This window comes from Corvus kubaryi, unplaced genomic scaffold (assembly GCF_017639235.1).
Source record: "Corvus kubaryi isolate FWS band 111438036 unplaced genomic scaffold, C.kubaryi_AGA036_p1.0 37398, whole genome shotgun sequence".
Classification (NCBI taxonomy): domain Eukaryota; kingdom Metazoa; phylum Chordata; class Aves; order Passeriformes; family Corvidae; genus Corvus; species Corvus kubaryi.
This window is the reverse complement of record NW_024581137.1, coordinates 11,666,855-11,691,991: the sequence shown is the minus strand read 5'-3', so window position 1 is coordinate 11,691,991 and position 25,137 is coordinate 11,666,855. Positions and strand designations below refer to the sequence as shown.

General features: G+C 40.6%; 1 protein-coding gene across 4 annotated transcripts in view; it reads right to left on the bottom strand.

Annotated features, from left to right (window-relative positions):
• Window positions 1-25,137, bottom strand: part of ELMO1 (engulfment and cell motility 1) — a 305,383-nt gene that overhangs the window by 87,186 nt on the left and 193,060 nt on the right. For all 4 annotated transcript variants that reach the window (XM_042042860.1, XM_042042859.1, XM_042042862.1 and 1 more), the window contains one exon: window positions 15,943-16,079. In XM_042042860.1, the coding sequence (XP_041898794.1) occupies window positions 15,943-16,079 (137 nt within the window). The remainder of the gene's footprint in view (window positions 1-15,942; window positions 16,080-25,137) is intronic.

The window sequence follows — 25,137 nt, the reverse complement described above, 5'->3', positions numbered from 1 at the left end:
TATCACATCACCTTAGCACTGCTTTTGCATCCCAGGCTTGCAGGGAAGGGTAAGTGTCGGAAGACTCCGGTGGTGCAGAAAGGGATTGCCAAGACTACAGTTAATGAGAAGAACAGAAAACATGAGTCCAGTTTCCAGGTCCAGCAAGCACCCAACAAATTTTCCTAAGAATGTGTTCTGTCTGCTTCCACCTCATGCAGGAATGAAAGTCACATGAATGCTCACATAAGCTGAATGAACAGTTAGGGCTGTTTACCATGGAGTTATTGCAAGTGTGCTCTAATAGGAGCAATTTACTGAGTGAACACTTAGCTTCAGCCAGAAAGGGCAATATCCTCCATCCACACCCTCATAAGGTAATTCGGAGCACACAAAATGAGCTACTGATGCTTCTATTCTGTGTCAGCCTCTGGCAGCAGGCATCCTGAGGATTTCAAAGTCTCCCTGAGCTAGGCTTTGCAACACCCCTTTCTCAAAGACATTAACAGCCACTTTTTCAATCCGTGTACATGGAAATGTGCAGCCAAATATACATACCCCAAACACGTGTTGCATGCACAACAGAAGCATGCCCACACACGCCCATTCACAGCCAAAAGTAGTATAAATAACCTCACTATATAAATAGGCTTGCTTAAATGAAGTCTCTTGCTTAAATAAGGCTGGCATAAATACTCTTTCTTTATGTTGCCTGTTTCATTTCATGTTTAAGTCTGGAAAGTGGCAACTCTGTTGAAATGACCAGAAAAACCCCACTCAAAGTCAACAGATAAGAAGGACAGGTGAGCTCAGCATCATGATGTCACTGGTGAAGATTTTGTGAAAAGAATAAAAGGCAGGCAATTTCTTTTTTTGCATGAGTGTCTCTGATGTCAAGGTAGATAAGTATTAGTAAGACAGGCAATAAGGTATTGCAAACAATCAGAGGAGATCCTCAAGCACTGAAGCAGCAGCCCACACAAAACTAAAGTTATAAAAATAAACCTTGCATTCTCAGTTTTAAAAAAAAGGGGGGAAAAAAAGCAAAAAGAATTAAAAATGAAAAGTAACTTTTCCCTCTTTCTTGGCATCTTTGGAAGGACACCAGATGACTGTCCATACTCCTTACTGTGCTCATGTCTGTATTCCTCAATATGGTTTTATGGACATTTTCTGTCTTATCCTCTTCAAAACATTTCAAGAAGCTGTTAAGACTGCTTTCTCTGAAGATGGGTAGGAAGGACCGGCTGTCAGAAAGGACTCTCTGAACCTCCCTCCAGCAACCCTGCTTCACATTCAGCCCACACACCAGGCCCAGCTCTATCAGTGTTCTGGCTCACTTTGTCAGGGCTGTTGCATCTGCTCAGAACTTCCTTCCTGCTAATGAGTCTCTCTCTAATTGATCTTCAGAGTACATATTTCTTCAGTCTCCACCATCCACGAGCTAAAGATGTGTCAATACTGCACATGGCAATGCTTGCCATTGCAGAGACAAATCCTGCCTTGTACTCTCTTCGCTGAGCCCTCTGCTCTTTGCACATGGTAGGTGGAATGATTACTTCATTTTCCAAGTGAAGACACAAATTTATAAAGGTCAAGCAATGCAGAGGCAGTTGCCACAGTGGGTACAAACTCCAAATTTTCCTCACTCTTCATTACCCAGCCTCTGAAACACAAACATATCTACAGTGCTAAGCCAGTAGTATTTTTACCTGTTACATTAGTGCTTTGTTCAGGGTTGGACCATTTTCATTCCATTAATGCTTTCCTTTAAAAACATTTCAGAATTGGTTTAAAAAAAAAATAGATGTTTAAAAAGATTTCAGTCTTTCTTAATCATGCAGGGATTTATTTTCAAAGCAGTATGCCAGGAGTATTCCACGTGACTCTCATTCATGTTAAAATTAGAGTCACCAGAATAAACCCCATATGCTGCTTTGAAAAGGTACTGCAATGTGTCCAAGGAAAATTTTTGCAGCTTAATGCTGCTTGCACAATTTTTTGCCTGCTTTTCTTCTTTTGATTTATAAATAGATTTTTAACATACTTTTTTTTTTTTTAAATAACACTTTGTGTTATCTAGAAAAAACAGAAAGAAGGGATTTGCTGGTTTTCTTGGTTTCTCTGCAGCCCTTTTATTTTAAAATTATCAGTTTAATCAGAGTAGTTTTGCTTTGTAGGATGCACAGCTTTTGGAAGCTTTTTTATAACTCTTTTTTAAATACAGTCACTGACGACAACCTTTTTACCCTAGCCATAGTCCGCAGTGAGGTCTGGCTGCCTTCCACATCTGAGCTGTTGTCCTTTCTAGTGGTGCTCAATATTTCTGTGTTAGCCTGAAACTAATTTTCACATCTGGACAACAGGGAACGTCTTTCCGGAAAGGCTGAGGCAATAGCGTCTCCTTGGAAGTAACAGCACTGCTGCTTTGTGCTGGAGCCAGGCACCAGGAATATACAGGTTTCTATAGTCAAGGTCCTGCCTTACTTTCTACCCAATCCAGAGCATCTGTAACACCTGTGGCAGCCACAGAAGCCCACCCACCCAAAGCCAGCTGCACTGCTGGGCTAACTGTGGGCACAGTGTGCCCTAGTTTGCCTTGGTAATCACGGTGAGCATTGCAGATGCTGTGCTCACATATGCACATACTGGTAAATACTGTTTGATTATTAAATTTGTCATTTATGACTGCAGTCTTTCTGGTCATTTGAAGAGAGAGAAAAAAAAAGTTCTGGCAGCTCTGGTTCTCTCGTAATTGCTCTCAAATTTTTACTGCTTCTAACTGTGCATGAGAGATTGTGCACAAAAAGACAGTGTGAGTGCCATCTCTTCAGTTTATCATCATCTTTCTCATTACTGTCTCAAATTGCCACACAGTTTCATTTCAGCCATTTACACCAAAAGTGCGGCAAACACTGTAACCACTTCATTACTTTAACCTTTAAAGGATGTAAACAAAGTGTAAATATTTTGCTTAAATGTGGAAGATGCTTTCCATCATAGAGGAAATAAAACCTCTCCTTGCTAACATAATTGTGCATCAGCATATGAGAAAAGAAACCAAGACATAGTTGCCCTGTCATCAAAGCACTGACAAGTGAGGTGTGGGCTAAGTTCCCATCTCTACCAGTAACTTTTCAGGCAACATGCAGGAAGACATCATTTATGTATTCTTGTTATCCTACTAAAAATCACTTAACATCATCTTTCTGTTCTCCTTTTCTACTCTTTGTATGTTCTGTTGACTTAAATGGTGTTCTCCTTTGGTCATAAACTTGTGCTTAAAAGAAATACCTGAAACTTCCTGGGATGGTGAAATGACAACTTGCACCTGAAGCTAGAACCTGTAAGCAACAGAGCTTTAGCAAGAGCAAATGTTTGTGTACAAGACAAGCATGTATAAAAACCCCAAAAAACCCAACAGCCAGCCACAAGACAACAAGCATCCCCAAAACCAATCCACTAGTAGCCAAACATGGCTCTGCAACTTCTACACACAGGACCTGCTTTAAGTATTAGGGTTCAAATATGCTAATGAATTTCTGTGGTTAGAGAAGTTACCATGTCGGCTGAGCTGTAGTAGTAGCCAGTGGTAAACATTTAGTAAAACACACTTTTGTGAATGTTGGCAAGGAATTTTGAAGAAATGCTTTCAACATCACATTTCTGAAGGAGCTTGAATGCCCCTGAGTAATAACAGTTCAGCTGTCAGAGCTAATACAAGCTAAAACTGCTTTAAAGGGATCACTGCAGTTAAGGGGGAAAGCCTGACTTCTTGAAGTGGCTATAGAATCCATCACAAGGATCTTTTGCACTCTATTTAACATTAGAAAAAAATTATGAGATTGGCTGATGCTCCATCTGAGTTTGTTTCAATTATGATTAATGATATGAATTACTATTTCTTCCCATTTGGATAAGATATCCTACTGCATAACAAAGTAGTTTTTACACATAAAGCTACAAAATAATTCAGGTTGCTAGCCAGTTCTAGGCATCAAGTCCTGCAGACACAACAAAGCAAACTTCATATTTAAGTTGGCTTCCTCAGGGCAACTCTGGGCAAGTTTTGGGTTTCTCCAAGGATAAAGATTTCATAATCTCTCTGTGCAACTGGTTCCAGTGCTGCACCAGTATCAGTAGTTGGGAATGTTTTATCCTTCCATCCTAACAGTTTCCTTCATTGCAACTTCTCTTTTCTTCTTTCTCTGTGTACTTCTGAGAAGAGTATGCATCTTCTCCTCATCCTTCTTGTTCAAACAATGGCAGAAGGTACAGCTGGATTCACCCTGGATCCAGCCTTTTCCAGGATGAAGAAATCTGGTTCCTTCACATTCCCCTTGAACACCACATGCTCCATCCCCCTTAATCATCTTGGTGGCCCTTTCGTCAGTTTCTTCCCATTTCTAGGGCACAAAACTGGACACAGTCTTCCAGCTGCTGCCTCATAAAGGCCAGGCTGGGGGAAACAATCCCTTCCTCTGCCATGCTAGCTGTGCTTTAGCTAATGCAACCCAGCATGCAGTTAGTCCACACCACACAAGGGTGCACTGGTGATTCATGGCACTCATCAGCCCAGTGACCGTCCTACAAGCAAGCACCTACAATGATATTTGTAAAACATGAAATTAGCCTTTCTGAGTCCTTAATCTGCTTTGGCAATCACCCATCCTCAGCTTTTAGTATCAAATAAAATATCTGCAGAAATTAATATCAAAACCCTCGCCATCATAAATATCAATACAAGATACTGAAGTGTTACTCTAGTACTAAAATCAAGAAGCTTAGAGAAAAAAATTTGAATCATCAAACTCTTTCAAATTATAATAACTAAAGCAAATTGAGCAGCTATGAAACATCCTGTTCTCTGGAGCTTAAAAGCAACAAGGCAATAAAACACCCTTAACCCATGCAAAGGTAAATAAATTTTATGGAGATATTTTCTTTCTTTTCTCCTCAAGCAGAACCACCAGTTTAAAGATTTTGTCTGGTACTTTAAAGATTTTACACAGCAAAGGGCCATTTAGGCCATATATCTAATTGAATCAATTTTCAAGCTGCACACATACAATACCTTTTACCTGAGGTTCATCTCCCAGATTGGTGAAGACGGTTCTTTTATCTAAATGAATTAAATTTTGAAGCCCAGTGTGTGTGAAATTCAGCTAGATAAAAGAATATCCTGTTCTCTGCCATCATTATTAAATGTTGTATTTATACCACTACTTCTGAGGTAAGACTTTTTTGTCCATACAGATCAATTTTTAGGAATAAGAAACACATGTGTGCATGTAATTTTGTACTTTACAATTTTAACAGTGGCCCTCAGATTTCTACTACTGCTGAAAATACATAGCTGCCAGTAACACCCATCCTGGGTCCAAAAACTGGCTTCCAATATTGTATGACCTGAAAGGATCTTTTCTGATGTCTTGATGGATGTGGCTGTCCAAAGTAGTCAGTGGGTGTCTCCAGCTAGAAAGTGAGAAAAGCCATTAACAAGGCAGGTGGAAGCACTATGAGCCATGCCATTATTCCAAGGAAAGAGGACAGGCAGAAAGAAAGTCTGGGGGAATAAATCGTATTGAAGATTGGAGTACTGAACAGGGAGAGAAGCTAGAGGAAACTTCCTTAAAACTGAGAGAGAAATTCAGTAAGATTTTTACCTCCAGTAACTAGCTTTTAAAAAAATCACATATAGGTCTTAAAATGCAGGAGTATCAGTTATATGACAATCAGACCAAAAAAGAAAATCACTGGGAAGGAAACAGCCCTTTAACAACTTCCAGATCCCTAGGGAAGGAAACAGTCCTTTAGCAATTTCCAGATCCCTAGCTTACATAAAAATGAGTTCTTGGAAGGAATCTGAAAATCTTGACAGCTATGAGATTACATTCTTTATCTCACACATCTGATTTTACAAAAGCAAGGATGTTTCATTTTTCCACTTGGTGACTTTAGAGACGTTATTTTCACAATGAAGGGCTGGTCAATTGCTTCTGAAGAGGCTGACAATGTAACAATGATGTGATGAGATCTGTGGTTTCCTTTGAGCTCTTGGTTAAGTACAACAAAAAGTTCTAGGCAGCATGTACTATTCAAGCAAAATGGACAGAACTGCAGTCTTTAAGTTCTTGCTGCTGAGGTTCTCTTATCAGCAACACAATTAGCATCAGTCAGTTTCCCTAAGACAGAAAACTGATGCTTGAAACCTGAAGACACCTCTCCAGAGAAAAAAATTACCATAAAATTCAAAGCATGTGTGGAAACTGTTTCTCCAGATGCTTTCACACACATCTTCTAGAAGCAGACTTGACATTCTTGATGGAAGGATTGGTTCTTGAGCATTTCAATTTCATGGCCATGGCACAAATATTCAGCTGACATATCATTCAGCTGACATGGCAACACCTTTAATCATCTACACAAATGTCTTTTTCAAGGATTCTGGTATTTGTTCCTTCACCTCTCTCTGGTGTTTGGGTTAATATACTTTCATGGTATCAAATCTGTCTCCCTTCCTGTGCTCAGCTGTTTAGGTGATTCTCCTCAGCTTTCTGGAGAATTAGTGTCAGTATTACTGAGGGCCTTGCTTCTCTGCTTACCATGACCAACATATGAAGGCAACTTTAGGAACTGGAATGGAGCCCCTCAATAAATTATATTTTAGTCATCAGTAGATCCACAACATTTTTTGCATACTATTCAAATCCACAGTGAAGAGGGGAAAAGGCTAAGAAAAAAGAGCCTTACCACTTTCAGAGGGACACACAACACCTTCCATCCCCCAGTAAGCTATCTAGCTCTCAGGCGAAAAGTGGCAGAACCCAAGTTCACATGTCTCAGCTTCACCACCATCCCAAATAACAACTGCCTCTGCTGTGGTCTCAAGGCCAAATACTCTCTGGGGCAAAACCTAACACTTCCTGCAGAAAGTACATGCTAAACCCCTCACCTCCTCCATTTTCCCTCTCATCCAGTGTCTGGGAACTTGAGGACAGTTCACATTAGCGCACCAAGGCCCAGTTTAACCTGTGATTAGCCTAATAAAGGTAACTACAGGAGCCAGCAGAGGCAGGTACCTGTGTCAGCCCAGTGTGCATGGTGTGGATATGGACTGAGATAGCTGGTGTGGGGAGGGGAGAGGAGAGCCCATCTGCACCCACACACCATCCTCTCCTCTCACGCCGCCTTCCAGCAGCCCTCCCTCCCATCTGCCTCTATCACAGCCAACCTTAATTTACACTGGTGCATCGGGTAGCAGGCTCAGCTTGTCAGATGCTGGCCAGTTACCTCATGTGCTAAAAATAGAGACAGGCAGCAGCAGCGACTGACTGGCAAACGCCTCTTTAATGGTGACTGACATACTCGATCAAGACAATACGCGAGATGTAAGCTGCAAACAATGAAGGACATTTGTGTAAGGACAGATGAGACAAAAAACAAATAAGCACCCCGGCTTTGCTTATGAGACACATATGAAAGATTTCTGCTGCTCTTTTCAACCACAGTGCTATTTAGATTACAATTACTTAAAGCAAACCAACAATAACACAAGCTCTTCTGCTACTCCAAGAGAGGCTATAAAAATCTCATTGTCAGCTGCATCATTCATCATTATAAACTCATTTCAACTGAAACAAAATATCTGAGACATCACCTCTCCCCCCTTCCTTCCCTTTTTTATTTGCCTATAATAAGGTCTGTAGTCTGGGGAGCTCTCAGGCTGAATTCCATGGATTGTGATTCACAAAATGAAAATCTGGTATTATATGCCCACTGACATTCACATCAGCAGCAATTCATGCAGCAAAAAGCCATATGCCATGCACCTCTGATTTAACTGTACTACAAAAACATATCCTAGAAAGAATAAATAAAAATACAGAGACAAGAGAGGTTCCTGGGATCTGATTATTATCCACACTTTTAGACAGGAATGACAGGGGCAATATCACAAAATATGCTGTTTTGGTGACAGTTCCAGTTAGGTTATATCATTTCCCTTCACAGCTAACACATTCTACATGCAAGTGAGGCATTTTTTTTCCGGTGCAAAAGGTTTATGTGGAGTAGAAAAAGAGCTGTTAGCACAGATAACCTACGCTCAGTGTTTCTCCTCTGGTTATCAGACTTTCCACTCAATCATCTTTTTGAAGGCTGAGAAGTTTATTGGTTTGATCAGCACCCACAGAGATGAAAATGAAGAGTGCTTTGAAAGTATGAAGTACCAGCAGTTTTAAAAAATTATCATCTCCGGGGTGTTACACAGACCTGTATGTGTTCTACAGTAACACACAGACTTCACTAAAAATCTGGGGGATAAAATCCCTTCTGCCAATGATGGCTAGATTTTCTACAAATAAGAGATTCTACTGCTGAGACCAACAGAGGCTTTCATCACTGCGGAAAGGACAAGACAAGCTGCTGGCCAAGGAATGGATTACACTAAAATACTCTTTTCCTTTTTTCTTGTTTTAAATAACAGATGTTTTGTTGAAACATCCTTTCCTTTCCTTGCTTTTGGCTTGAAGAAACCATCTCTTTGTTGGTCCACCCATCCTGGCATGTAAATGGGAGAAATCAAGCTTGAAAATGCTTTTCCTTTTAAGGCTATGCCCTCCATGAAATTATTGCGTATGTGATCACTGGAGAAGGATCGTTCTTCTATAACTAGATCTGACCCTACTACTAAAGACTTCCAAAGCCTTGTGGCAAAGATAGAAAATAGTAAAGATACTATTTTAAATGAAAAAAGTCTTTGAACTAGAAAAGGAGTTCATAAGCTACGAAGTGCAGAAAAAGGACAAATTAGACTGCTTCATTATGCAGTTTAAGTACTTACTTTTCACAAATTAATTTTTAAAATGTATTTGCATTCTTGACAATGCTAGTTCAGACTGAAAATTTTTCAAAAGGAAGAAACCATCTAGATTAAAAAATGTGATACTGTTGTGCAGTTCTTTTGAGCTTGACAGCCCCGATTTTTGGGGTATGAATACTTAAATCTGATTTTTACAGACCGATGCCTCAGTAAGTGGAAAGATGCATCTTCAGCATCTTAAATACCCCATCTCAGGTTCCTGCAGCCAGGAGCAGCAGATGAGTGCTATGGGACACATTTGGAGATCTGACAGGTGGAGATAAATGCACAGAGACAGAGAAGACCAAACAGAGCCATTCCTAAATGAGCAGCTGATGAAGGCATACATTTGGAATATCTAGGCCGCAAAAAGCATAGAGGGAACATTGACCAAATGCTAGGGAAAGGTCTTAAACAGGCTCTCTGTATCACATTAAATTGCACTGCTTAAAGCAGACCATTCTCAAGGAAGAGGTTGATAATGGAATAGATCTGACAATCCTTCTGCATCCAAATTATGCTTTCTGTAAGATTCCTATTGTATTTGAAGGGACTAATTTCTTCAATTAAAAAGTCTTATTTTGTCTGTAATCTATGCAGCAGACTTTCAAAATGTTAATTGCTACAAATTTTTTATAAATTTGTGCATTACACAATTAATGATACAATATATTTATGGCAATTATCTGTTTCCAATAAAAGTTAATAAAGTGCTTTTGGCCTCAGGTGTGAAAATGTGGGATTTAATTTGTGCTAATCTGCCCCAGCCTGGGGAATACTGAATTCATTCTATGTGAGAATAATTTATTTGCAATATCCCTGACTGATATAAACAAAGCATTCTCAGGGGAAGGTGCAATAAAGCTAACAGAGAGGTGCAATCATTCCACTAGCCCAGCATTTCCCAATGGTAAAATGCAAACAGAACAGCCTTCCAAAGCTTCTCCCAAAAGAAGTTAAATTCATCTGCTTCAGACCCATAAGAAAACAAAAATGCTTTGGAGGGCATCTGTGAAGAGCTATTTATCATCGCCTTCCTTTCTTCTTTCATTGAATTGAAGAGAAGGTGATAGACAGGTCTAAAGACTAAGCAAAGGATTTTACTTTCAAGTTTGTCAGAATTATTTTTTCTCCTGTTTGACGTAATGGTTCTTTCACTTTCTGAAGCTACCATTTGCCATCCTTCTCCTAGCCTCCCTGTGCACCAGGATGGAGGGAAAGAGGAGCACAGAGAGAGGAAAGCATCCCTTTGGGGCTGAAGCTGCTACGACATCTGTGGCAGGGTCATGGAGGAGGCTGGAGCCAGTGGCCAGACATCCTGGTTCTGATTTTGACCCTGCAGCTGCTTCACTGCCAAGGCACTTCAGCTCTGGGTGCCTTTGTCTCCTTCCTGTAAAGTGTGGTTTATCAAGACTAGGCCAAGCCTGCAAGGAGCAGAAAAGTGCAGACTATTTTTAGTGGCACTAGAGGGGATCACTTGAGCATGCTGGGGAGCTGTGACTCCCACAGGAGGGAGGCAAAGCCCAGTCACTTCCAGGTCAGGCACAAAGCTGCCATGGCAAGGACTAGCATTAAGACAACAAGGTTGCAGCAGGAGGGCATTTTGGACAGGATCTATGGACAACCTGCTCCTTGAGTCTCCCCAGTTTGCAGTGGATCCAGCAAAGCTGGTGACAGGTCCTCTGCCACATTGCTGCTCTGGCCCTTTCAAAATGACCCCCTAGGCCTTTGCTTCCTCATGGGTAACTCACATTATCTGACAGTGGGTTTGGCCCACCACATGTTTTCACACCAACCACTGCTCACACAAGTTTGCTTTTTAAGAGCCTGTCCTTGAACACTCAGCCATACTTTGAACCTAGCCTTACACAATTACTCATCCCTACAGCTGCCGAAAGCATGACAACACTGGAGAAGCTGAGAAACCTGTGGCATGGCATTTCCCAACCTCCACCCAGGAAGGAAATGCTATTTTTCATTTTTATGTTATGCTTGGTTACCTTCTCTGTTATCTTGTCAGCGAGCAAGGAATAATGTTCGCAGAGTCTGAGCATGAGCCATAAACATCTTTTGTGGTTATCAAATGCCTCCGTGTTTGCTTTGCTATTTAATTACAGGACTCACGTAGGGCATTTATTGTTTGCATCTGTTGCTGCTGTGAACAATGTCTACTCTTCTGATCACCACAAAGGCAGTTTGTTATGTGTATCCCTGTCAGTGACATGTTTTATCATCTTGCTGAGCAGACCCCCCTGCTGCAGGGGGATCTGGTGCTACAGCTTGGTGTGTCCCTGAAATAGCCAGATACTCAGGATACCAGGTCTGCCACTGTGAACTGGATGCTAGCTGAATGCTGAAACCAGTTTTTTGAGGTTTCTGAGAAGATTTTTCTTATTACAAAATATTTTCTTCTTCTTCTTCTTTTATATTATATAATATTATTATATATTCTTATTACAAAATACATTTTCACGAAACATTTAAAAGCTCATGTTTTATAACATGATGATCTCAAACACATGTCCAGAGGCCAAATTAACTGAATCTCTAAGTAACAAGAAAAATGCACTGGCAGCATCATTAGCCAACCTCATCCCACTTTCCTATTTCTCAAACCTGTAGTTTTAGTGAATGCAGTGGATTTTGTTTTCAAGCACCATACATCACAGTACTTACAATTTTTTCAGTTTTGCCTCCTCCTATTTAACTTTAGTCATGTTGGAATGATAATCTGCATCTTGTTATGAGTTGCAATTTTTGGTCATCTAAAAACCAAAAGCTACATTAATATACTAATAAAAGTAGCCACATTGTGCCCATTCTCTACAATGCAGCTTCAACAGTCTGCTAGCCAAGTCAAAAAATTTTGTCGTTTTCCTTCCACACTGGGACAGGAAGCAGTTATTTTTATTCTTAATCTGTTTTTTTTAAGATGGCACTAGGTACAGAATTAGCAAATTGCTCATTCTGTTCTGCAGGTTTTATAAGACAAGCTATGGCTGCAATTAAAATATCCATTTGCTCACCCTTCCTCGTATTAGCATATGAACTTCAAACCTAAGAAAAGCAGCCGACTGAAATCTCTGGAAACCAGAGTTAAGAGGATAATCTTGTCCCCTATACAATGTCCTACTTGCTGTCTCCTTGTATCCCAAGAAACAATATGTGTACTTTACAAGAAGTTCATTAAAGAGATACCAATCGCAATGTAAATCCACATTAGGGCAACCCAGGTGCATTTACTAAAGTACATTTAGTGGGAATCAACAAAAAATTTTCCTTTGGGAGTATGCTTTCATTTGGCCCCACGGGAGGAATTTTAATGTCAGGCAGGTACTTTGCATTCCACCTACCATCATGTTAAAAATAAACAGTAAACCCCAAACCAATTTAAGTACATCTCAGTCTGTGTGGCAGCAGAGCCTGATTACCCTGAGCAGAGTGTAGGTGGTCCCTCCATGAGGGAAATCTGACTGATGGGCACCAATTTAAATGGGCAGGCTGCTGATGAAGGTTTCTAGATGTTGGATGTAAGATAACTCAGGCCAGCTTTCCTACAGTCAGCACTGACTCCAAAAATCAATGCACAATGCTTTCTTTCTGCTTTAATAAAACATGTAGAACTACGTAAAGCTTGGAGACTAGATTATATTTTCAAAGCCATAAACCATGCTGTCTGCTCACAAATGACTTTGGAGAAACTTGTAAAGTGTCCTTTGATAATCTGTAGGCTCAAATAAAAACAAAAAGATTTCAAATGGAATTGTTGCCACTTGCATGTCTATCTATACAACTGCATCTTAATTTCTCTAGGAAGCTCACAAAACATGAATTATGTATGTCTTAAAATGTTACAAAGGCATACTATAAGCTTAGCTGCCTGTCTGAATTATTCTATTCAGACATCTACTAGTATATAGGGACTGAAAAAAAAGGGTTTAGGTCTGACAGTGTCATACTATCATCATAGAGATCAAAGGACTTTTTCTCATGCAAGACTTGACAAAACGTGTCTCTTTTAATGAATAAGAGTTGGATAAAGCATGAGATCATAAATGTTTCACTAAAACACCATAAAATCCTTCCAACCAAGTGCTGGTTTGATTATTTTTGAAACTTTAAAAAGGAATAAACCTATATAAACATAAATTGAAGAACCATGATGGCACAGTATGCCATTTTGTCATCAAAAGGAAGTCTTAACATGTGGCTTAAAGAGCCCTTGAGAACAGGCACTAAAACCTGAGGGGAAATTCAGTCACCTCGCCTCTTTTAGTGCCTGTCATTCCCCAATTCAAGAGAGGAGGAAGTAATTCTCTGTATGTGCACACAGACCTCCTACAGACCCTCAATGCACAAGCTACTGTGATTAATCAAAAGTTTGAAATTAAACTAAGAAGCTCCTTTTCTTTAATTATGATTAAACATCAAAGCAAGCAGTCTAGATTTTTTAGCAGAATCTCCAGGTCTCAAGAGTTACCAATCAATATACTGAGAGTGTCCAATTTTGTTCTGGAGGTTTTAGAGAAGGAAGGGAAGGAGAAAGGAATAAAATGAATGACCCCATCAGGCAGGTGGATGGTAAACCGTAACAAAGTGGTGTTTCATACACTACCACGACAATCAAGTTATTGAAACTGAAAAACAGTAGCACAAAGAAAAGATGAAGGATTTTTTTTTTTTTTTCACACAAGTAAATTACTGCATCTTGTGAGGTCTGCTCTCTTCCCGTTCACTTCTGAAAGGACGGGCTGAATGCTCCCCGGGCCCACGTGGCCCTTGCCTGCAAAGTTTTCAAAAGTGGCTGCATAGAATGGGTACCCTGAGCACACAGGGAAGATGCAGGCAGAATACTAACATGTTGTGATCACCAAAGCCTCTTGCCAGGTAAGGATGAAAAATGGTGGTGTTTAGTTTGGTAAAGCCATTGGCTGCACTGGCAGCTGTCACCCACCAGCCAGATGGGTAAACCTTGGGTACCACTATATAACGTTTCAGCCCCCACAAACCCTTGAGTGCTTCACAAGCCCACACAACAACACAGTTTGCTTCACTCACAGATCCCTTCAGACGCTTATCAGCTGAGTAATGCACATCACCACCACATGTCATTTGAAGTGGATAAGAGCGCAAAAATCTCCTTATGACTCTAAGAAAGGATTTAGATAAGCAAAACATAATTAGAGAAGTGTTAGGAATGAGAGACGCAAGAGCTTAGCATTCCCTCCCCTTTACGGAAACAGTTACAAAATCAAGAGTGATTTCTGCAGGCAGAGATCCTGGGTTCAGGATCATGCAGCACAGTGCCACCACCAGACAAAAACCGTGGTAGCCCAATGGCAAATGTTTCAGGTTTGCCCCGTGGAGTAAAGAATTGCCCATGTCTTCAGTGACACATGCAGTAAGACATAGTGCCGATCTTGCTGGACTTGACAGAACTGATAGGTGAAGTCACAGGATTATCAGCAACAGAAAACACAAGTAGCAAACTAGTCAGATCAGAGAAAAAATTCCCTGATCTTCTACAAACCTCCACAACAATGCCTAACACTGCAAAGTAAATTATTTTGTTTTCTTTTTAGGGTGACCTGTGCCAGTGCCAGAAATGGAACCATTCTTTTTCTGAATTCCCTAGGATTACTAATAATATGTCAAGTCAAGTTGTGGGAAATTATGTAGACAAATCCGTCTTCTACTGAGATAGAAGGCCTGTAAGTAATAGGCAGCTGTTAATATATTTATTTAAAACAACCACATATTATGAACTAGTCTTTATAAAGTTGCTTTTTAAGCTCTTGATTTTAGCAACACTATACTGTTCAGTGAATTATCTTGCTCTTGCTCCTTCTGTGTTCCTAGATCATTAGGTAGGAGAAGCATGTCAGAAATCCCATGTAAGGACAAGCCTCTAGGTCATCTGGCTACGACAGCATGCATTTTGGACTTCCTTTCTCTCTTTAGCCAGGACTCGCGTATTGCTGCCAACTAACTTGCCTGGAGGAACTCAAGAAAGGTCATTCTTCACTGTGACCTAAGAATTCACCTTCACTCTGCAGTAGAAGATGGACATTGGGGCACTTCAATAATAGACAGTTCCAATTACAAGTCAGGCATGATCATTCCTAGTAGCTCTCACATAACATTTAAGTCTGGTGACTTCAGAGCACTTGTAAGGCACATGCTGACATTGAGCAACAGTCTCACTTTTCACTCCCAACCAACAGTTCTATAACAAACATCTCCCAGGGAGAGGCTCAAGATCTAGTCAGATGATCCCAATGAAGATAAGGATGCCAGCTGGCCACAAAAGCATGAGTTTGTCATTCTTAGAAAATGCCAGGAATACTGTTCAGCCTCATGGTAAATTAGGTAAAAATTGGATGTCTAGGGACCATTAAGACAGACCTGTTTTTTATAGCTTTTCTGAGGGTCAGAAGATTGGCTGAAGCTTCCAGAATTCTTACTGAGGAGGTTTTTCATTGAATTATTACTTCACTGGTTTTCAGGGTTTGGTGGTTTTGGATTTTTTGATTTTGCTTGTTGTTGTTGTTTTTGGGGTTTGGGGGTGGGTTTGTTTGTTTGTTTTGGTTGGATTTTTGTTTGGTTTGTTGGTTTTTGTTTATTTGGTTTGGGGTTTTTTGGGTTTTGTTTTTGTTTTAGCAGGTTAAACTGCACAGCACTCTGTCATGATTGTGTCCACTCTTGAATGTTTTATCACTTTAGTGCTCACATGAAATCAAAGGGATGCACAAAATTATCACTGCAGTACTCTCTCTGCATTATTTACAACCTTGGAGGCTGCAGCACTTCAGCATAATATTGCTAACATAAAAAGGCAGAATTTCCCCTCAAGCCAGGATTTTAGTCTCATAGTCTGCAGTGCAACATGACTGAAAAAGGTCTATAAACCTCCTTACCTCTCCCATCCTCCATCCACCACTTTCTAAATGCTGGCATTCCGATGTGCAAAGCATCCAAAGGGATGAATCTCTAGGCTTTCAGCAGAATGGGAATTAGTAAATCCCTGTGCCTCTAGGGAAGAATATATGGCCTTGTTTCACCATTCTGCCCAGTCATTCCCACCCCACCCTTTTTCTTGCCTTGTTAAAGTCCTCTGAAGTTGCCCTCATTTCCTTCCATGTCTTGTTCAAAAGCTGAATGCAGATACAGAAGAACTCCTCAAACGATCTGTCATGGGTGAAGAACATGGGATGGAAATCGTTGCAGGTCTCACTGGCTAAAAACAGAAAAACAAGGGGGGGTGGAATAAAACATGTACAGGCAGGAGCTTCAAAAAATAAATGTAAAATACAATCAGCCACAAAATTTAGAAAGCAAAGTGTATTTGAGTGAAATCCCAGTTCTTGCAGCAAAGGATGTCAAAACACTGTAGAGAAAAGCCAGCCTCAGCCTACAGTCTTAAGGACAACAAAACACAGAATAGACCCTGTCTTTAGGAGACTGACAGCAAGAAGAGGAAGTGACAACCTGTTTGCCTGAATATTCTCTCAATGTTTTTTGTTTGTGCCAAGTTTTGTTTCTTGCTCTGGGACAGAGAGACAAAGGGAAAACGCACAATTCTCCTCATCAAAACAAGAGCCTTCCCCACTGCTAACAGCATGCTCCATCCTGCCTGCTGGGTACCAAACACCAGGGCCCATCACTCACAAAATAGGATTAGATCAATGTACAAACTGAAATGTGAAGCTCTGCTGACACAGGAGATGATCTACCATATTGTACAGAGGTAACAAGAAAAACGTTGACAGATACAATGATGAGAATATAACTGATTAAATTTGTTCTTTGAAAATAACCAGAAACAAAAACAATGGACCTTCTATAATCTGTCCCTTATCTGAGACTGACATAATAAAAACCAACCAAACAAAACCAAAAAACAATCCCCAAACTTCCTTATTTTTAATAAAACACTGGCTTTAAGGGGGGGAAAAAAAAAAAATCAAGGAATACTGTAGTGACGATCCCAAAATGGAAAAGCAGGAGTGTGCTGTGATTCTCCTTGAACAAAGAATGAATTTTCAAAAACTAAGGACTGAAGCAATGCTGACCTCTGGGCACATCTGAGCAACCTGAGCAGAGAAGGACCTTTAGCCAAGGACTGAAAAAAATCTTCAGACTCTGCCATGACTTGCAAGACCACTTCATTAGGTTGCATATCTATGTTCTTAAAAAGACAAAGAAAAAAGTCAAGCTGAATAATCTTTCTTTATATACCTAGTCCCCAATCCTCTCAGCTTCAGCTTTCGCCCCTTCATGAGTGCGCCTTTGAACTTTTCCAGCAGCCACTCATATGCCTAAAAAGCATCATCTTTCCTTACTTCAGGATCAAACAGCCATTACTTAGGCAAACTTCCTCCTGTCCAAGAACAGCAGAATTATAAAGCACTGGGATAATCAAGCACTGGGATAAATCACATTTTCCCGAGGCTGAATCACTGTCTGACACCCACTTTCTCTCACTGGAACTGGACAAATTAGACTCTGGGCAGGAGGATGTAAATGGCTCAGGCAGGCTGACTCTGCACCAGCTGCAGACACTTGGTCTTGGTACCTCTTCTAGCCACAAAACCGTCCTTTCAGTGTGTTTAGTTACCTCTGCTGCACTAGCAGCTCTGCTGTAGGAACATAAATTGTGTTTAGAATCACCTGAACCCTAAAAAAAAAAAAAAGTTTCTGATCTTTCCCAGCATGCAGTATTCCAATTATAAAGCAAAACTCTGAAGTTTAATTGTAAATTTGAAGCTTAATTTTAACATTAGATTTACTAAGATCTAATCAATTCTTCAGCTACATGGCAAGAATGGGAGTTGAATCTGGAGCACAGGTTTAATTCTAATCAAGTAAACTCCATTTACTTCAAAGGATTTGCAGTCAAGAGGGAATTAGTCAAAGCAGGGACCTATATTTATGAGGAACAACTCAATCCCTTTAAAAGAATAAAATGCCTCAGGCGCGCTTTTCAGAGCACCTTCAGCTTCCATTCATTCCGCTGGAGCTGCAAGGGCTCAGCACTTCCAATAATCAGACCTTCAGCCTGTAATAATGTCAGAGACACAACAGAACAGATTCTCAGAGGGCACTTGTCTTTAAGTCATGAAATACTATAATGATGAGTAGAAATAAAGTAACAGAAGAATGCAGCCAGTACCTTCACTGTATAAATCACAGCACGAAACAAGGCAATAACCCTCGACACACACTGGCCTTTCTGATCCTCCTCAAAGCCTGAGCTTCTCACTGCTCCTGCTCATAAAAATCAATAAATCAAAATTAATGGAAAGGCTAGGGATTCTCAGAAAATTGATCATCGGTTCTAACTCATGCTCCTTATGATAATCACCCTCAAACTGTATCTACTATGCTGACTGTTCTGCATGCAGAATTGGAGATGCCACCTCTCCCCACCTTATTTTATAAGTAGGCAATGTATGGTGTTTTATGCCTTTCAGTCTCAAAATGAAAGAGTAAAAATCACTGTTACTGATATAAATGGAGAAAGGCGGGCCTGTTAGAAAGCAGGATAAATGTCTTAAAGCACAAAACAGATCTTAGGAATAATTTGAAACCAAATGATAAACAGCTTCTCCAAAATTCCCAACATCATCCAGATAGCAGAGAAAAGAAAGAAATCCAGTCTGCTTCAGCAGTAGATTTTTGTATGCCTCGAAAATTCTATCCACATTAATACAAAACAATAGAATTCAATGGAAAAACCTTCATGCTGCAGCTCTAGTTAAATCTATGTCCTGCTCAGAGTGTTTAAATATCCAATGAAGGATAACCCTTGTTTCAATACTTTCCTTCTCTTTTTGGCAAGTGAGATGAGGATGAAGGAAAAGGTGATGCTGTTGTTGCTACTGTGTTGAGACCAAAGTAAGACTGAGTTACAAACTGCTGTCTTTGCCCACACTCTCCAGCCCCAAGGCAGCATCTCCGATATCACAGCACTGCCTCTCTGTGCACAGTGAGCAAACTTAGAGGCTGCTCAGTTTTATTAATTAAAAACGTCTTGAATTTATTTTTCCACTAAATTGAAATTTGACTAGTTCTAAACTGAAACAGAGGTCTAGCCTTAGAAAAATTTGGAGACCTTCTGCATAAGAGTGCTGCGTGCAAAATTCTGGCCCTTAAGCCCAGCACTTTCTAACCATCCTTTTCACAAGCAGGGACCAATCACATTTACAACCACATAAAAACATCCACATGGCTGCAATGTGGGGACACAAATCATCATGATTATTCACCATCAAGTTTTAATTACGCCTCTGAGAGATCACCTTCAAAAGGCAAGCCACAGATGTCTAGCCTACATAAATCAGGTGAAGATCTTGTTGATTTTCCATTCTTGGCACAATTCTTGGAGCTGTAGATCAATATGCCACCTCTCAGGATACAAGTAGTCCCTCAAGTTTCTAGCTGATCTGTAGCTGGAACTTTGAGAAAGCAGCTTAGTTCATTTCTCATCATAAATCGCACTGGCAAAAAAAAGAGCTAATTTGTACCTGGGAGTTTATGTGGTTCCTACAGTGTGTATTTTTAGTGTCTACCCAACACAATTTTGTCAGTTGCTTCCTAAATTACAGTAAAGACATTCAAGAATCCCAGACTGTTTGAGGAGTAAACAGATTTGACATGTTACGTTGTTCCTCTGTGGATTAGTAGAAAACAACAGGCAGAAAAAAAAAAAGTGAGAAAGACAAAAAGAGCTATACCTTCATTTTGTACCCCATCTCTAAACACCTTTTCCCAGGAGACAGACTACCATCAGGGTTGAATTTCTTTTAGCTGTGTCAAGAACACCTAGGTATTTGCATATTTGTGTAAGCCTGTCTTGAAAGAGCACAGATTATGTGATGGTGTTTCAATAAGTGCTTTGCTTGAAGTAAGCAGAGATTTAAATTTCAAAGTTGCTGTGGGGAACTGAATATGCACAACAGGGATTTCTTCATGCAAGAAAGACTCCAGGGAAGGACCAGTGCACCAGACCGGACAGCAGGCTGCTGTGTCACCTCACTGTTCAAAGCAGTATGAACAAAAGACCACCAGTTCAACAGAAACTGGCTGACTGCTGTAAGGGCTTGTTACATTTCCCTCTCATGTTAAAAAGTAGACTACACGTAGATATCTATAACTAGTTTCCACTTGGAAGGGAAGGAAAAGGTTGATACAATTTCTTACCTTAGACTGTTTTGTGGAATACTTGGGAGTAACACAGGGATAAGATCTCCCTGCCCCCAAAGCTAAAACAGCAGGCAGAGACACAGTAATATACCTCTGTAGGCAAGGTACTGCCCTTGATCTAAAGAAAACTCTGCCTTCTTTCTGACTCTGCTAAACTGCTGTGTTGATACTACTCATCCCCCACCGTGTCTTTAAAATGGCATGTGGTCATTCTGACGTCTCTTGTGAAGTTCTTGAATTCAAGAAATGAAAAAGGTTGTACTGGTATGAAGGCCATATCTATCATGAAGGGAATGTTTGAAATTAGGAACCACCCAACCCATTATTTGCAAAATCCATTCATGATGCTTTGGGGGATCAAGATGAGGTGACTTAAACAGTCATTGCTCTGTAAATTTAAGGCTTGGACCCATGAAATTGGGAAGGCATATGAAAGACAATCACAAATGAGACACTTCATTCAAGAATGTCAGCCAATTGGTCTACAAAATAGAACTTGAATAGATCTGATTAAGTAGATAGTAAATAAAAGTGATAAGGCTGCTGTGTATTCTCAAATATTTCAAAAGCATGCAGTCAGCTTAAATCAATTGTATTATTCAGTCAGCCATCTAAACACGGTCAGCTGGCAAAAATACTGTTACGCAGAGAGGCAGGCAGGCACCTGTGGTGAGGAGTCAGCCTCTGAGCCGGGGATGGTATCAACAGATCCTGTGCACCCTGAAACTCATCAAGAAAAGCATCCTGAAATTGCATTGTAACAATTGTGAGGTGAGAGAAGCAGTGATGCAGAACCCTGAGAAACTGGTTTGCAAAGTCCCAGGGAGAGAGGGGTTCAAGAACATCTCCCTGTCTGAAAGGTACCTGGGAGCCATGTGATCCAATTTTCAAAGAGCTGTGCTTTCTCTTCCTGAGCTGCTGCTTAATTCAGTGTGAGTCATTTATCCCTTCAGTTGTTTTCCCGAATTTCACAGAATGGAGATGATAATATTTCACCAGAGAGGAGGCGGTTGGAAAGAACCACTGCACTTTCAGCAGTGCAGCAAAATCCACAAATGAAGGGTGCCATACGGACCTTGGAAATACCATCTCCACTTGGCATGGCCTCCTCTGAGATTATTATTTGCCAATAAGAGAAGGACCAAAGAGCAACTAATTCTCACTAGCTCTCAGGAGGAGAAGCACTGTAATTTCTGCTTCTCCCTGAAGATGCAATACAGTAAAAATAACTACTGCCATGACCATTTTTATATATGCAATCAAAAATTCTCTCAGTAATACAAGAACATATAAGAAAAAGAGCACCTAATACTGCAGAAATACAGTGATTGCCCAGTTTTCTATACTGCTGATCCCTGTGGTCTTCCAGCAATAATTTGAACCTTTGGCTACCTTTCTGGCACGATAGGGAAAGAGTGTAATTTAAAGCAAGGAAGGTCACTGGCAGTGCTAGTGCAGTAATGAAGTAGTAATATTGCTGCCGATCGTGTAATTTTCTTTCCTAGGGAACAGTTCTTTTTGGAAGACTCCACTGGTATTAGAACAAAAGCCACCAAAATTGCCTAGCAACACAGGGCTACAAGAGAGCTTCAACGTTTTACCTTACCTGATCACATATTTAGTCAGAATAGAAGCTATAAGGAATTGCTAAGCATGCAGCAAAAGCCATCAACTCAAACACCTAAGAACATAAGGCAATACCATGTCTCTGAACCTGTGAGATCTATAAAGGAGCCATAGAGGGAAACTGGAAATAAAAGCACAATAAAAGGCGTCCTACGGTCTGCAAGTTTTCTCAAGGCTGAGAATAAATTTTAACATGCAATGACAAACAAGAATTCCATGAAGCTTCAGGACTAGGATGTTCATGGCATATGAAGCCCCAAGCTCTTCAGTAACTTCCCCAGATTTGCTTTAAAGGGGACTGCTGCTATGTCAGAAAAGCATATTCTCTCCCCAATATATCATTAAATAAGGGAGCTACTCTTTAAAAATCCACCTCTCCCACTGTCCCAAATAAAAGTGGTGAAAGAAGAACCCTGACTATTGCAGCACAAGTCAATAAATCTCTGCACTCATCGCTACTAACAGATCCAGCAGTCCAGAGGTGGCAGTAAGTAGGCAGCAGACTCACTCTGCCACATCCAAAGGTGATGGTGAACTGAAGGAAACCAATGGAGCCACTCGTGTCCACACAGGCCGGCTGACTTTGTAAAGATAACTCCCTCTTTACTGCACGTCTCCTACTTAGAACAGACCTGAAGACTGAACACTATAGTTTGGAAATGCAAACAGAAAGCCAAAGTGCAAAGAGAATTTAAAAAAAGGCTCTTATATGCAACTAGGAAATGAGAAAGATTACAAAGATCATCATGCTGATAAGAGTTCCCCATCTTGTTCAAGAGCAGCCTATTTTTGTTTGTGACAAAACAGGTGCCAATTATAAATAAATCTGAACTGCCTCTGCAATCTGTCACAGCACACTGCTGGGCAACAGGAAAGTGCTTTGCTTCCCTCTTGATTCCTCCACTACTTCCAGTGTTAAAAAAAAGCAGTAATCAATAACAATAAGAAAATGTAGTTTTAAAACCTGATGGATAAATTAGAATATCATTTTCAGAAGTGAGGGAGCACTTCATATGAATTAGTCATGCACTGCTAGAAGAAAAGTCCTTGAGAGTGGAAATTGAATGAAAAAGCAAGAGCTTGTATTCATCATACCAAAAATAAATAGTCTTTTGGGAAGAAAAGGACATAGGTCCACAAGCACATATCTAATTATGCTCTGGCATATTTACAGTATCCCTGAACAACAATACAGAATCACAGAATTATCCAGGTTGGAAAAGACCTTCAAGATCATCAGAACGTTGATTAGCGTGACGAATTTGCTTGTGGCCTATGAAGTCTTTATGGTCACTTCTAGCAAACATAGAATAGAAGGGAAGTAGATATATCAAGAAAAATCTACAGAAGGTTGTTTAAGAAATAAAGATATTATTCAAAACTTTCTTACAAACTTTAACACTGCTTCTCTGTCACGTTCCTATCAGGCTCCTGACATTTTGTAAAGCACACATGAAAGCTTAAAAAATATCAACCAAACCACCATATAAAAAAACATTTCTGACAATTTCTAGGCCCACAGATTGTCTTCTTGAAGTCCAGCAGACACAGGCAGTGGCACTGACAGAAGGCCAGTTAAGCTCAGACATATAAAGGGAAGCACCTTCTCACATCTGTTCCATGTTGACACCCTGTTCTTTTACCTGTTGCACCCTTTCTCTCCTAAGCCCTCAGAGAAACTAGACTTAATCTCATCTCCAGACAAATCAGGAAGAATGCCAGGGGCAATGGGGGAGGTATATATATGCAGCATTTATAAAGAGCAGTGTAAAGGCAATCTCTTACCCTGTGCAAACACCCTTTTTAGTCCTACAGTACCCATTGGCAAAGTTTATTGCTAAATGCTACATTCTGGTGCAATTTCTAATAAATGTTGCAGCACCTCAGACACAGAACTCTGAGGGCTGGGGTCAGAAGTTCCTGGGTGCAGAAGAAGTGGGCACTTGCTCTGCCTCTGCTTGTTCATCTCCTTGATGTCACCCCCCACAAGCATTACAATGAGAAACTGCCTTTCATGGTAAAATTGCTGACTTTTCATGTCTTAATCTGACTGGTTTAGAGAGCACCAGTTTATTGCTTCTCCTGAAGGGATTCTTGCTAAAAAGCAAACACTTACCTCTAATTACTCCTTTTTTTTTATTAGGAAGTTACACAGACTGTATTACAGGTTATAACTCAGGCCTCTCCAAAGACCTTCTGTGAGATGCTTCATTCAGAATATACTCTGGTTACCATTTGAAATACAGACCATGCTGTTTTGATTCACAAGAGAGGATGAACTGTCACTGAAAATTAATTCTGCTTTAAGTAGGCTGGCTAAGGTTCCATCCTTAAGCAAAACTTAAAGGAGCCTATGAAAAGCTGCAGGAAAAACACTGCATACAGTAACCTGGGACATCTGTGGATTTTTTAGGTTCCCCCTTGCCACCTAAGCAGCTCACATTCCCTGTTCCCAGACAAGGACCTCCTCATTAAAATCAGGTCTTTAAAACTATACTGCAAAGAAACTATGTAGTCCTTGTGTAAGACAACTAGAGTAAAGAACATATTTTTGGGGGGTATTTGGTCTTCCAGGTAAGCAACAGCAGGACTACTACAAGGAAAAAACCCAAATGAGCAGATGGAGAAGCCAACAAACCAACAGTCAAGTCAGGAAGGAAAACAATCTTTTTCCTGGTACCAAGGCATTCCCGTATTAGAAAAAAGGTTACAACTGAATTACCCATGCAGACCTGGCACAAACCATCTGTACTCACCATCAGAGGTGTCTGTAAATGAGATGCCTCCCCTGCTGCACTTTTATGACAGGCTGTTAGGCTGCCTTCAGTGTCCCCATGGTGGGGTATGAGACAGGCTGGCTGCCTGATACCTCTGCCTAACCAGTCAGGCCAGCTTCCAAAATGTAAAAGCTGTGAGGACAAAGGTCCAGTTACTTAGAAAGTGAGCTGAACTCACCCAGCTCCTCTGCCATCACAGAAAACGGGACAGGACAAAAGCACTCTAAATTCAACCACTTGCTTTAAATCAATCCCAGATATACTCAAAATGCCAAACAAGGTAACAGACTGAGACACAGGAGGAAATTACATCAATATCAGTAAAAAAAAAGACTGTGATTAAGGTGAGGGAGTTCACCATATCACACATCCTAGAGCACAGCACCTCATCTTTCATGTCAGATCTGTTCTGAGCTATGCTGAAACTACATTGCTTGCTTAAGAATCAGGAGATGCACACCTGGTATCTGTCCTTGACTTATTTGAAAATATGTGCGGTGCCACCATTACTACAGCTCCACATAGGACAACCCACCTTAGCAGTAACACCTCTCCTCCCTCCCCTTCTGCATCTCTACAAACTGTACCTCCTTTCAAATATGCATATTTATACATGCATGCACTGAATTGCCAAATAACATCTTGGGGGGGGGGGGGGGGGGGGGGGGGGGGGGGGGGGTCGGGGGG